This window comes from Alligator sinensis, unplaced genomic scaffold (genome assembly GCF_000455745.1).
Source record: "Alligator sinensis unplaced genomic scaffold, ASM45574v1 scaffold2513_1, whole genome shotgun sequence".
NCBI classification, from domain to species: Eukaryota; Metazoa; Chordata; order Crocodylia; family Alligatoridae; genus Alligator; species Alligator sinensis.
In genome coordinates, this window is record NW_005843426.1 from 89,698 (window position 1) to 103,704 (window position 14,007).

The following is a 14,007-nucleotide window of genomic DNA, read 5'->3' on the forward strand; positions in this document are numbered from 1 at the left end:
AAAGCCAGACCTTCAGCCCTTTAAGGGTCTGGCTGAGAAAGACTAAGTGACTTGCTGAAAGTCATGCAGAGGGTCTGTCGTAGAAGTGGGAGGAAGCCTGTATTAAACAGAAGATCAAACTGTATCGGTCCTGATTGTCCTGGCCATACCATACAGATCAGCTCTGTCCGATTGATCCCAGGAAGTGTCCCAGCTACTTGGTAAGGGCCAGCAAGCAGTGTGCTCTCACACCTAGTGCCTGTGCCTTCCCTTCTCCACCCCAGGGAGCCTGCGCTGTGCCACAAGTTGCAGCTGCTTTTCTGAGTACTTGGTTAAGTGGTGCAGCAATTCGTGTTATAGCCATTTGTCTCGAAGCTGGCAGTCTCATCCATGTTGCCTTATAAGTGCTTTGGCATTTTACAGATGTGGTCCCAGCCCTGGGGTCTGACCACGGGGCAGGTGACAAAACAAGGGGCAGGGTAGTCCCCCCTCTCAGCCCCCTTCTTGCACAAACTTCCCTGAGCGGAGACCAGCGTTTTGCACGCTCAGCTTTTCCCAGAGCTCAAGGTTTGGGCTCGGGGGCCGGGTTGATTTCTGCACCGTTGGCAGGGGTTGCAATCTGGGAGAGGGAAAGAAATGTTTTTCCCGTTTAAAAAATCCAAGACCCTGTCTTTCAGAAATGGTTGACAGCTGAAACCCGAGGCCTGGTCCCTCAGCTGGCTTGGAGCTAGCAGGTTGAGATGTAACAAAGCTCCGATAGAGTGACAGCCGCCACCACTGCCGCACACGCCTGGTAGAAAGGGCGGTGGCCGCAGGGCTGGCTGCGACAAGCAGCGCGAAAGCCACATGTGCGCGCTTGCCTGCAAGCGCTCGCGGGCTCAGCTGGCCCTGCACAGGTGACTCGGGCTGAGCCGCTCCAGGTTTTTCTCTCTCTCTCAAATCAAGCAGCGCTTTTCAGGCTACACAGGTAAGATCACGCTGCATCAGGGGAGGGCAGGTTCCCGCAGCAGCGAGTCGGGCACGCCATGCGGACGCACGGTTCTCAATTCCACTCTCTCTTTGGAAACGTGCTGCTCGGGCAGCTGCTCTTTTCAGGGAGGCGGGTGCCCTGCGCCTGCTGCGAGCATGTAACTCTGCTGCAAGTGCCTGACCTGTGGCTCAGCCTGACTCGCTGCCAGCAGATCTGCCCCCATTACTGCTGCAGTGACAGTCTCTAGCCTGGCAGCAGTGTGGCTCTGGCGCTCGCCATGGCTGCAGGCAGCACAGTTGGCCTTTTGCTGTCCTGGGCCCAAGCTGTTCTGCTCTCACCCTTCGCTCAGCTGCTTGTAAACTCGGGGGTCACTGTGAATTGGTAGCAGTAGGTTGCTTTGCCCTGCTCTGTCCTGGGTCTGCTTGTCTGAAACACCGCTCCTCTCCGCTCTGAGTCCACAGTGCTCATCGGGTGCGGCCTGCTCTGTTCACACCAGTGCTGGTAATGTCTGGCCCTCGGCTCTGCCAAAGCCTGCGCTTGGCTCCCAGCTGCACGCTGGCTTGCAAAGGACGGTGCTGTACGAAGGGTGGAGTGAGTGCATACCCCTCTCTTCCTACTGTGCTCTCAGGAAATGTCTCTCACGCAGCTGTAAGTGTGAATGAAGTCAAAAGAATGGATCGGTGCCCCCCAGCCCACCCCTCTCATCCAGGCCCATCCAGCGTCCGCACCCTATTGTTGTGGTTCTGGTTCAGCGTCTCTGTTCCTGGGCAGGGGCCCTGCTAGCGCTCTCTGCATCTCAGTCTCCGGAGGAGGAGCTTTGGCAAAGGCAGAGAGACCAAGCGTAGTCTTCCCCTTGCAGCCAAGCTGCGGCTTGCAGTTCCTTGCTCCCTTCCTAGGTGTGTTGGTAACACGGCGCAGCAATTGCAAGACAGGCCGTTAATCACGAGCCAGGGGAGGGAAGTGGAGCGTTCGGCAGGAGGAGCCGGGCTTCCTGAGGGCTGCGGCGGCCGAGCGGGGCCTGCAGGGCTGGGGTGCCGGTCCAGGTCACACAGTTACCTCCCTGGCAGGCGAGTGAAGTGTGTCCTGCTCGGAGCAGCCCCTTCCCGCCGGACGCAGGCTGTCAGGCACCACTCTGCTCACGTCACTGGGAGTCCCCCAAGTGGCAGCACTTTGCCGTGAAGCACAGCGCAGCTTCTGTCCCTCTCCAGCGTGGCTGCTGGAAGCGGTGTGAGCACGCTGCTCCCGCCCAGCCGGAGCTGTGGGAGCCCGCTGCCAGCGTGGTTCCTGCGGTGGCTGGAGATGCCAGCATTGCTAATATCTCGGGGCTGTGGTGTCGCAGCCGACCAAGTTGTGGTGGCATTTTTCTGGTGTTCTTTAGCTGCCTCCTGCCGCCCTGCCCGCTGCTCCAGGAAGATTTGGTTGCAGCCCAGGCGAGGATCTGACGGTCCCAGAGAGCTCCTCCCTGCTGCCTGCTCGCAGAGCCCAGTGTCGGTCCTCGCAGCTCCTGCTTGGGGCTGCCCTGCCCCAGGGCTCAAGGGATTCCCCCAGACTGCTGCCGGGCTGGCACCTGCCCTAGCCTTGAGCCTGGCGTTTATGTTTGTTATTTAAAAGAAAAGAATTGCATTCCCTCAGCTGCTTTCCACTGGCTGAGGTCCCCGAGCCTGGGTTGCACCCAAGATCCCATGTAACCCTCTGGGCAGTGTGGACGGCCTGAGTCAGAGGCTGTGCCCAGCGCAGCGTCTGGTTTGGGCAGGGGAGGTTTTGTGCCACGTGGCTGTGACCGAGGGATCAGTGTGCTCTGATGTGGGCAGCCCCTGCTGAGGTCTCCAAGCATGATGAGATTCTGCCACCTGCCATGACGGGGCATGAAAGGGGGCAGACTCGAGGACACTGTGCGGGCTGGTGTCTGTCGGCGAGGGGAGCCACCATGTGCTGCATTATATCGAACTTCGCAAAGTCCCGTTCAGATCAGGGGGCAGCTGTCCAACTCGTGGGCTAGCCTGAAACAGGCTGAAGGAAATGAAACACTCGCAGCCTGACCTGATAGAGTAACCCGGGGCCCCACTTGAGTCCACAGACACCAACTAACTCTGATTTCAGGCTGCTGCTCCCCATAGCTCAGCCCGCATGCCAGGGCCTCAGTTCAGAGCCCCTCTGGTGGGGCTGCCTGAGCTACACTCTTCCATACAGTGTTGTGAGATGCCAAGGCCAAGTTCACTTGGTCTGGGGGCTTGTAGGGACCTTTCACGGGATACGACTGTGTTTTCCCTGGCTGAAATGGCCTTTCCCCTTTTCCTGCCACTCTGTTGCTCCAGACAACTTCAACTCTTTGCTGAGGCAACAGGGCTGTAAGCGCTAGGCGGGATCCCAGCTCAGTGAGGTCTAGATCAGACGCCGTGAGAACTGCTTGTGTTTGAGGAACTGGGAACAGGAGCCTGGCCGCTGCAGCAGTAGCCAGGTGGGAACCGTTCAACTGCGTTAGCTGTAATGAAACGGTCTCATCCAGGCTCACAAGTTTCTTCTCTCAAGTTTCCTGAAAGAGGAGTTAGGAAACTGCAAAGTCTTTCATCCCAGTTCAAATATCGACCAGGGCATGAAGCTGGGAACTTCTTATGGAATCTCACATGACGTTCTCTGGAAAGCAGACTTAATGGAGTGCAAGGATGAAACGGCTCCACTCAGCTAGTCGCGGTGCCCTCGGTTGGTGTGAGCCCAGCTGGGGCAGGCCTGTATGGCCCGAGAGGTTGAAGCGCAGGGTCTACGTGACAGTCCGGCCTGCTTTGACACCTCTGTGAGATACTTCAGGGACAGGCAGACGTGCAGAGATCTGTAAATGTATGCCCAATGCCAGCCGAGCCGCTGAGAAGATGCTGCATCTGTGGTCCAGGGGAGCTCAAATATTTGTGGTCAAGCTTAAAAAACGACATAGAACGCTCTTCGGCGATGGCCGACGGCCAGGAGCTGCACAGAGGACTTGCAGGCTGTGCGAGCTCCCTGTACCTGCCTCAGCACAGCCCTGCCAGGCCAGGCAGAACGTCCTAGCTCCTTGGCGTGCACTTCCCTCCCGTTGTCGAGGTCAGGACTCAGGCCTGCCAGGGATGCAGCCCTCAGTTTCGTTGCACTGTGCTGCGCTCATAACAGATCCTGCTTTATGGTTCCCTGTTTTAGCCTCCTGCACCATCGGCCCTGGCTGTCCTTGTCATGGGAAGAGGGCAGGAGCATCTGCGGTCCCTGGGCAGGTGCATATTGGATGGGAACTACTCAGCATTGCCTCCAGGAAGGTCCAAAAGGAAAAGCCTTTGCCTACGGCTGGAAGTCTGCTCTTCTCATAGACCGTTTTTTCCTAGTGCCCCATGTCCGCTCCTGCAGGCAGCTCCCTTGCTCTCTAGTTGTATTGATGAGGCTGTTCTGGTTTTGTTTTCCCCCCTACAAAATCTCACCTCCTAGTACCTGTTGGATCTCGTGTCCCAGGCCTCAAAGCCCAGGGAGACCAGAAACACAAGTTACTCTGTGCTGGTCGAATCAGGGCTCGTCTACACGGAAGGTCGTTCGGACGTACCAGGGTGGGGATTTAGAGCGTGGTGGCTCTTCTGCCTCAACAGCCTGTTTGGGCATCTACTGCATGCAAAGAGGGCCTTGATGGTTCAGGTTAATCCACTTACACGTGGGCCACAACTCTCCTCATACACACCGAGCATATTAGTCTGGCTTACAGAACACCGAGCTGGTGGGATATAGCCTGGGATGTAGCACAGCCATGACGACACCCCGGAGCCCTCTCAGTGACAGGAGATGCCCGCAGGCTCCTTGTGGAACAGGTGATGCAGAAACAGTAGCTCACAGGTGCAGCGGTTGTCCTGTATTGCCTGGCCTAGCAAAGGGCTCTCTCGCAAGGCAGAGCAGGAGTCCCGTTCTCTGGATGGCATGGAGCAAGCTGAAGAAGAAGGGCTTGGCACAGGAAGAGTAGGTGCAGATTTTGAGCTAGCTGTTGGCATGAGCGCTTGCTACCCACACTGGGGCATCTGGGAGAGGCAGGTGCCTACAGAGAGAGCACCTTTCCTGGTCGCCGCCCCAGCCTGTGGGTCCCGGGGCTGCTGCTGCGCGGGAAGCACTGAGAGTCTGGTGGCCTGAGCCTTGACCTGTGGGGGAGGTGTGCTCCTTATCACCCCTTTGTGCTAGCCTCACTCATTGCCTAGACCCTTGCAACCAGGTGACGGTGAGAAACAGCCTCATGAGCCATGTGGCATAGGTCACAGGTGGCAGCCAAGGTGAGCTGTCTGCTGGACTCGCCAGGACCTCTGAACCCTCCCAGCGTTGTGCATGTTGTTTGTTCCCAAGCGAACCTCCTTCTGCCACTGGGTGAATTAGCGCAGCAGCCCTGAAGGAAGGGCAGCCCGTATCCGTCCGTGGCAGAGGAGTCCCCTTTCCCTTACTAAGCAGCTCTCCCTTCCTCCACCAAAGCGCCTACTAACCACTTTCTTATCTGCCTGAAGTCCATGCAGCAATCTGTGCAGGGCAGGCATCCTCCGAAATGGCAGAGGAAACAAATTCCCTGGCCCCAGGGAAGGAAGGCTCCTGGAACACAGAGGAGAGTCGCTGGCTGCACCGTTCCAGGCACACTGATGCTGGCTTTCCAGTCCCCAAGGCCGTCCTGGATTCAGACCCATGTGAATGGAGGTCCTGGAGCTCTGCCTCTTTCCTTCCACTGTGGCCCAGTCTGGGGTCAGGGCGCTGCGGGCACAGGCAGGTGTTTTAAAAAGCGTGGGCAGCTGGGCGTGAGGGGGGAGCAGGGCCAGCGCCCTCAGAGTGCTCTAAGTACGGCTCTGTGCCTTTGGAACAGTCTCCTCTCTGCCTCCGGGGAACCACAGGGCCATGGGCAATGCGTGGATGTTCCCAGACCCCAAAGCTGCCAGCACAAAGAGCCTGGTCACCTTGGATGAAGACTTGCCTAGAGTCGCTACAGCATTTGCCAAGCACGGGAATCACTTTGCCCACCACCAAAGTGACCTTCAGAAGCAGGAGGGTGCTCTGCCCTGGGAAGAACAAGTACCCCCTCCAGCAGGAGCTGCAAGTAGGGTGTAGGGGAGGCAGTGGTGTCTCTGAGCTAGCCCAGCCCTTAGCAGGGCCCCCAGGCACAGCACCATCCCTTGGAAACACCCATGCACGAGGTCCATCCGGGGCAGCAGCAGGCATTTGGCTAAAGATGCCCGTGGCTGGGTACAGGGCCTGGTGCACTGTCCTGGATGGCCTGCACCTTCCCCTGGACCTTTTGCCTTTGGCCAGTAGGAGTGGGCCAGGATAGCGAGTCTGAGCTGGCAGAGGCACCTAGCAACGAGCCGTGAGCCATGGAACCGAGCATGCCGCCGACAGCTGCCAGCAGCTCCCCGCTGTGCTCCTCGCTGGCTGGAGACGAGCTGGACTGCAGAGCTGACACAAAGATTCTTCAGAGCACTTAACAGGTGATTAAAACATCAGGGCTAGTCTTTCCAAGTGCCAGGGTAAGCCAAAAGCTGGGTTGGAAACCAGCAGAAACTTTCCTCTCTGGAGCGGCGTAGCTGGGCCATGCCTCTGCGGCCAGACAGGGAGCTCTGTGCTAACAATTCCATACGCACCTCCAAGTTCTCCCGAGTGCATCATCCTACGAGAGCAACCTGCTGGGCTGTTGCCCTCTCCGGAGTCTTCTGGCATCTGCTGACTAGGTCAGGTGCTGCCTTGTACAACAGGCACTGCCCTAGCCAGAGCAGGCTGCCAGGGGCCCTGAGATCTGTCCTGGGGTGGCTGCTTGACCCTCACACCCCGGAGACCAGAGAACAACCAAGGGAGGTTTGGAAGGGAAGTGAGCTGTGGCTCGGTCTGCTGCAGATCTGTGAAGCTGAGCAACAGGGTTTGGGGCTCTGCCAGGACTGTGTGGGACTACTACGCTACCTCGATCACATCAGGGCCTGTTTGGTGCAGACTTTTCATGAGCGGTTTTTCTCACCTAGACCGGTCTGCATCCTCCTCCTCGCAGTCGATGGAACCACCAGGCCAGACGCTCTGAAGGGCAGGAGAGCCCCAGCAGGGCTTGTACAGGGATCTGACAGATGGAGCGAGAGACCATGCCAGCACCTGCCCCTCCGGGCCCGTGCTTGCCAGCAGGAAAGGGGCAGCGGTTCCTCGAGGTGGTCTCTAAAACGACCCGTGCCCAGGGGCTGACCCCGTGCAACCTCTGGTGCCAGCGCAGGACTCGGAAGCCAGGTGGGACTGGACCTCTCTGCTGTTCCCAGCTGCAGCCCTGTTGAACAGAATGCAGAATGCGCCAGCACAGGGAGCCGCAGCATGGCAGTGGAAGTAACAGGCCTCTTGGCAGCTGCACATCACCCTGCCTCAGTCCTCAGCTGTCACGGGGAAAGCAGTCTGCTCCGAGCACCTCTGGAACTGACGGGCAGGACACTGGCCACATCGTGGTCCCCTCCAGATGGCTTCTGCTCCTGCTCTGCTTCCTCACTAGCTTTGCAGACCCGGGCCTGCCTTGCCAGCTCCATTGCAGCCTTGTCACTTCTGTGAAATCCCCTGCAGCCAGACCGCCCCCTCTCTCCGACAAGCTGGCTCCACGGGGCGCAGTGTGCAGGGATAGGCAGGGCCACGTTCTAGCGATGGCAGGCACTTGGCTCAGGTTCTCTGCTACCTTCCAGTCTGCAAACCAGCCTTGGCTGAGCTGCCTGTCTGGGGCTGGAAAGATGGAAGTGTCCGCCAGGCCTAAAACACGTCTGTTCTGCTGACAGGCTCGCCTAGGGCATGTGTGCTCTGACGGGGAACAACGCGGGGAAGCTGGCTGGCCCAGTGCTGCTCTGAGGAGCAGAAGTTTGGGGGGAAGCTGAGCCAGGGCTGCTGCCTGGGCCTCCCCTGACACTAGCGGCTGCTTCTCACATGTGAGATGCTAGTGCTATCACCAGTGTGGTTGCACCAGTGTTAGGGCAGCATCCAGAAACTTCCCACGCTCATGTCGACGCACTCAGTGCAGCATGCATGCAAGCACAGGCACATCTGCGCTGCGTGGGGCAGGGCAGCTCGGACACCCAGGCTAGCGGGGGTGCTGGAAGCAGTCTAACCACACCTAGATGGACTAGCCCAGGCCAAGTGCCACATGGACCTACCGCAGCTGCTTCTGGACATTGCAAATGCCCTCATCCCTGATGACCTGTGGTGGGTTAGGGGGCTTGGTGTTTGTGGTACGGGGCCTGGCAGTTGTGCGAGGGGGGCTGTTTGTGCAGTTCTGATAGGTGACACCAACACTTGTCCAGACCATCCCAGAAGGGACTGATCCTGTCTTGAGCGTGGGGGTTGGACTGGATGGGACCTCCCGAGGGCCCTGCCAGCCTGACCTGTCTGTGATTGTGTGGCAGTCCTAGCAGAGTCCTGCTGCCACCATTGGTTGCTGTACAGCGCAAGGGAGAGCGTTTTTCCCAGGCTATGAAGCACCATTGATGGGTTGATGTTTGCTTTGCCTCAGTGATTTGTTGTGGCTTAAAGCAGATTTAGGCTAACGTGCTCTGACCTTGGGGAGCTCCATCCACTCCAGCTGCCCAAGCCACGATTAATGCATCGTGAAGACAGTTAGCACTGTGCGTCTGGGCCAGCGATTGACCATGCTCCAGCTTCGGGCCTTCTCCCGTTGCCGTCTCCTGGTCTAGGCTGGGCTCTCCTTCCACGGTACAACTCAGGCTCCTTGTGCCCATTTCCCCTTCTCTGTCGGGATGCCAGCATCTCCCTCGCCTGCGGGAATGTTACGTTGAGGGCAGCAGCCCTTCCTTCAGTGAGTCCTTTTCCAAGGGCACCCTGCTTTCTCCTGGGTTGGGGGGGTCTGAGGTTCCTTTGACAGAGGCTGCCAGGATCCTTCTGCACAAAAGCTTAGGCCAGCGACTTCATGGCGGTTTCCATGTACCTGGAAACTAATAGCCGGGGGACACCCTCACTAGCCCGAGCTCTCCTGGCCCCTGCTCTGGAGCTGCTGGGTCCTCCATAGCTAGCTGGGCTTGGCGGGGCCAGCTGTCCGGCCTCGGGCAGGCTGTGCGGAGCATGTGGAAGAGCTGACGCAGATGTTGCGTTCCTGCCTCCTAGTTATTTGCTCTTCGGACACTGTGTAAAATTAACAAGTTGTAAAAGCTGATTGAAGGCATCGGGGGCGTGGCAGCAATTAGCAGCGCCAGAGCAATGTCCCGCGCTCAGCAGCATGTGCAGAGGCGTCCGCAGGGTGGGTCAGCCCCACTCAGGCCAAGCTGCGTGTCGGGGCTGCCCCTCGGCCAGGAGCATCGGGCTCACCGGAGCAGTCTGGTGCTGGTGACACCCCCCCCGGGAGCGCCAGGTGCCCGCGTCCCCCAGGCATAGCGCCTGGGCTGGCCATGCTCGGGAGGGGTTCCCCATGCAGAGCTGATGTACCACGCCTGTTGTGCTCCCATTGCACCTCATTCCCATGCCCCTCTGTGGGGGAAACTCAGGCAAAGGGTACAGAGGGCCCAGGGAGCTCTGTTCCCTGTGCTGTGCTGCGCTCTGCCTGCCCGGTGCTGCCTCTCGGCAGGGGTGCTGGAAGGCGAAAGGCATTTGAAATGGAAGTGTGGCCACGGGGTCATGTTACCACGTGTCCTGCTGCATCTTAGCAGCCGACTGCGACGTGGTTGTCCGAGCCATGAATTAGGCACCGTGTGAGTGGTATGGAGCTGACTTGCTGTGTCCTGGAGAGAGCCAGCGTGTGAGTAGCTCGTGTCTTTGGATGTTCAGCGCCTCTGATTTAGTGCGAGATTACAGAGTCTTCCCATTCTTGGGCCTGGCTCCGCCCCGCCTCCCCCCCACCGAAATCACAAAATGACTCATGTAACTGCTGCCCCTAGTACCCTGGGCCGCCTGTGATCCATGGCAGTCTTTTCCTTGCGTGCCCCGGAGCTGCGGTGGTAGCACGGGGTGCTGTGAGCCCTGCGTCACCTGTGTCTCTGGGGAACTGAACCCAGGTCACGTATGGGGGCACCAGACCACTTCGCCAAAGTGTGGTTTCAGTTTTCCTTCTCAAGTGGCTGTGTGCGTGTCAGGCCTATTCTCGTAGCAAGCGGGTGCTGGAAGCCGGGGCTTTCAGTTCCTGCTGCCTCACCGCCGGCTGTTGAGGCAGGGCGCCTAGCGCTGCTGCGTCCCCTCCCGGGGCTGCACGTCTGCCGCTGCGCCACGCCGCACAGCACAGTGATGCTCCTTGGCTTCGCACTTGACCTTTTGGTCCCTGCTGTAGTGTCATGTGTCACTCCCAGGCCCCAGCCACTCTGCTCCTTTGCTGCCTTGCTCCTCCAGCACATCCTACGTGAAGGGCCACCCGGGGCTTCCAGCTGCCCCTTGGGGCTGTAGCCTTGCAACCTGGAGCTCTCTTGGCGTCCGGGCACTAATGGTTTCACCCTGAAACCAGGAGCGTTTCAATGCCAGGCACTCGGGTAAGCTGTCAGAGATCCTGGACCGCTGAGCTGCAGCGCAGCCCAGCCTTCCAGGTGCCCCGGGCCGCAGGCGAGCTGGGCTGGTTGTGAGGGCTGTCCACGTGTTTGCGATACCGAGATCATTCACTTTGTCTGTTTTTCATTGATGCCGCCTGGAAAAATGTGTTCATGAGACAAGCTGCTGTGGGGATTATGTCACAGGCCTTCAGCTGGGCTCTCCTCTCCCCAGCAGATGAGCTGACGACCCACCCGCAGCCTGTGGCAGCTTGGCAGGAAGTCGTTTGTTCTCTGCTCAGCTTTTCTTCCCAGAGGGGAGCAGGGGAGACGTTCCCGTTCCCCTCACAGCCTGGCCCCAGGGCCTTTCTGTGTGCACCAGCGCTGGCTGACAAGCCCCTTGCAGGCTGGGCAGTTGCTGCTAAACCCTTGGCCCTCTGGTTTGCTCCCCAGCCCTTTCTCAGCCTCGGGAGCCTGGGCTGGCTGGGGACAAGTGTCCCGGCGTGTGCTCAGAGGCCCCGGTACTCCAGGCAGCACTGAGCTGTCTGCAGGGTGCAGCTGGATGCAGCCTCGGGGTCTGGAGCTGGGCAGGTGATGCAGGTGCCCGCAGTGATCCCAGTAGGAGCAGCCTCCATGCAGGGGCCAAGCCCAGCTGTTGGACCCTTTGATCCTGGGGTGGCCCCGGGCAGGGAGGAAAGCCCTGCTTCTGTTACATAAGGATCCCGGCTCCCCGCAGTAGCTGGGGCAGCAGGTCAGGGGTTGCAGCGAGGTCAGGTGGTTGACACGCACTGTAACAAGGGGGTGGTTAAAATTAGCCCGCAGAGAGGAAGCTGGCAGCATTGTGGAAGAGCAGAAGTTTCCTCTGCACGGCAGCCTGGTGCGGCAGGGGACGTGCCGCGTGCTGCCTGCCAGCCCGTGAGTCACTGCGGCTCGGCCTTGCGTGCCGCTGGGCCCTGCCGGGCCTGGCCTGCCTGCACCCTGCTGCGCCAGACCTGATAGCACGTCCGCTGGCCGTGGGGCCGTGCCTCCCTTTCCCGCTCTGCCCTGCACTCTGGGTCTCTCTCTCTTTCCCAGCCCTCTTTGCTTTGCTGTATGCTGGACCTCTCTCGGGAAACCCACACGTGGCCATCCCTGCGCCCCAGTTCCCTGCTCCTGCTGGGGCGGGCCCAGGTTGGGGGCCTTCAGCCTGGATGGCAGAGCCCAGGCACTGCTGCCTGCGTGCACCAAGCGGAGTGAACCGGCGCAGCTCTGGTGCCTGTGTAACAGGCCCACAGAGGTCAGGGCTAGGGGCACCGGGAAGCAGCCGCCCCGCCGTGGTGCCACGGCCTGTCCTCAGGGAAAGGTTACGCTTTCCGAGGCTGGTGTGTGCCGCTCGCAGGGCTGGGGGAAGAGGGGGCTGGCTGGAGGGAGGCAGGCTCAGGGCCTGGTGGGGGGTGTTGTAGGCACACGGGGATGCGTTCCAGGCTTCACAACTCTGGAAACTCCATCGGAGAGTCTCCTGCATCTGATAATTACCCGCGCTATTGAATTTCACTCTGGCGAGATCAGTCCTAGCTTCCCTGACAGGCTCCCCCGCTGCTGTGCGAGATGAGCCCAGGGGACGGGGCAGGCCTGGGGCCCGCGAGGCGCACGGCTTTTGTACAGTGCCCCCACCTGCTGGCTCTGCGCACCTGTATCCTTCCCCCGGCATCCGCCCGCCTGACCCCTGCTCTCCGAGCCCTCCCGCTCCCATCGTGGAGGCTGTCAAGGGGGCTGTGTTGATTTAGCTGAAATGAAACAGCCAGGACAGTCCTCATCATTCATGTCGCACTCGAGCAGGATTTCCAGCGCTCGGGCTGGGAGTTCCGCCTCTGCAGGTCTGGGCGGGGTGGGGGCGGCGGGGAGGGCGCCCTCTCCGCAGCGCCGCGGAGCGGGATGGAGGCTCCCAGGCCCACGGCCGCCTCCTGTCCTCGGGTGAGGTCGGGGGGGAGGGTGGTGCAGTGCATGGGCCAGTCTCCCTGAGGTGTGGAGGGCACTGGGATGGCGGGGGGACTTCAGACTCACCCTTTTCGCCCTCCTCTTTGGCTGTGGCTAGAAGTGGGACTCTGGGCACCAACAGTTGGCTTCAGTCCTGAGCCAGAAGGGGCTGAGGACGCCCTCCCCTGTGTCCCGAGGCTCACTGGGCCCTGCGACTCAGGGCATCTCTCTTTGGCCAGTGCCCGCTGCCTTCCCTTTGCACTGACTGTTTTCCTTTCTCTCCCCCCGACCCCCTGTCCGCACCCTGTAGGTTATTGCAGCCGACTGCAAGAGGGTCACAGTTCTGAAGTATTTCCTGGAAGCCCTTTGTGGACAAGAAGAGCCTTTGCTGGCATTCAAGGGTGGAAAATATGTGTCAGTGGCACCCGTCCCAGACGCCATGGGAAAGGAAATGGGAAGCCAAGAGGGAAAACAACTGGAAGATCAGGTACTGTGCGGGAAGAGTGTGCCGCAGAGGAGGAAGAATCACCCCTGTGGGGCCCAGCCCCGGCCTGCCCTGCAGCTCCCGCTATTTATAGCCGGTGTAGCTGTGTGTGCCTTGGGCGTTGGGGGATAATAGTGTCCAGCCCTTGTCTCCCAAGTATACTTTGCTCATGCCCCTTCCTGCCAGTCTGACCTGGGTGCCTCTATCTCGTGCGTTGTTATGAGTTCCAGATGCTGCTTGTAATGGTTGTCGGGGAGGGGGGGGCCTTTAATAACGCACAGCTCTGGAGTCCAGGGAGAGGGGGCGGCGAGGGGGTGTCAGGGTTCAGTTTATAGCCATGGAGCTCAGCGCAGCACAGGCCTGAACTCCAGCCTCCAGCACACGTACAGGAAGAGCTGACATTGGCGCCCCGGCCCTCCCCTGCCTCTCACATCCTGATGTGATTAAGGAATTCTCCTCTTGTTTTTCTGCCCTTGCTTGTTCCTGTAGCCCTTGTTTCACTCCAGGCTCAGTGTGTGTGTTTAACGGCTCTGCCAGCCGCTCTGCAGGTTGACTCTTTCCTGGTGTTTAATCTTGCCTTTTGAAAGGCCAGGGAAACAGTAGAGGAGGGCAGAGGCGTTTGGAGCTGGGAGCTGGGTGGCCCAAGCACTGCCCAGGCTCATTACACATCCGACTGGAAGGATGTGGAGCGGGGGGGGTAGAGTAGGGAAGAGCCCTGCCAAGGACATGGCTTCCCACCCGTGAGGTGCTGGGTGGCCTGTGTGCCCTGGCCTTTGGCCAACTTGTCCCCAGGGGAGCTGGGGTCTGGGCACCAGCCACAGCGCGATCCAGGCCCCTTCATCCCTGCAGTGTCTGCAGCAGGTGAAGTGCTGGAACGCCGGGGTGGGGGCAGGGATGCCGCAGAGATCCCCAGAGCGCTGTGGCTGGCCATGGTGGCAGACGAGCCTGGGTTCCCCTGCCCTGTATGTGGGGCATCAGGAGTCCCCACTGGGGACAAAGAGGCTGGGGTCTTGGGGCCCAATTCAGGGTCTCAGACCTGAGAACACCCTCACTGCCTTCCCCCAGTGCTCAGACCCTGGCTCCCTTGGCCCGCTTAGTGGAGCCGCCGCTACCGCTGGTTTCCTCAGCCGTTCAGCAGTGGCGGGCTAAGGCATGAGGTTTCCGGGCGTGCTCAG

General features: G+C 59.9%; 1 protein-coding gene across 4 annotated transcripts in view; it reads left to right on the forward strand.

Annotated features, from left to right (window-relative positions):
- SMG6 (SMG6, nonsense mediated mRNA decay factor) overlaps nt 1–14,007 on the forward strand; it is a 113,365-nt gene that overhangs the window by 82,086 nt on the left and 17,272 nt on the right. For all 4 annotated transcript variants that reach the window (XM_006038664.3, XM_025195196.1, XM_025195197.1 and 1 more), the window contains one exon: nt 12,659–12,835. In XM_006038664.3, coding sequence (XP_006038726.2) covers nt 12,659–12,835 — 177 coding nt within the window. The remainder of the gene's footprint in view (nt 1–12,658; nt 12,836–14,007) is intronic.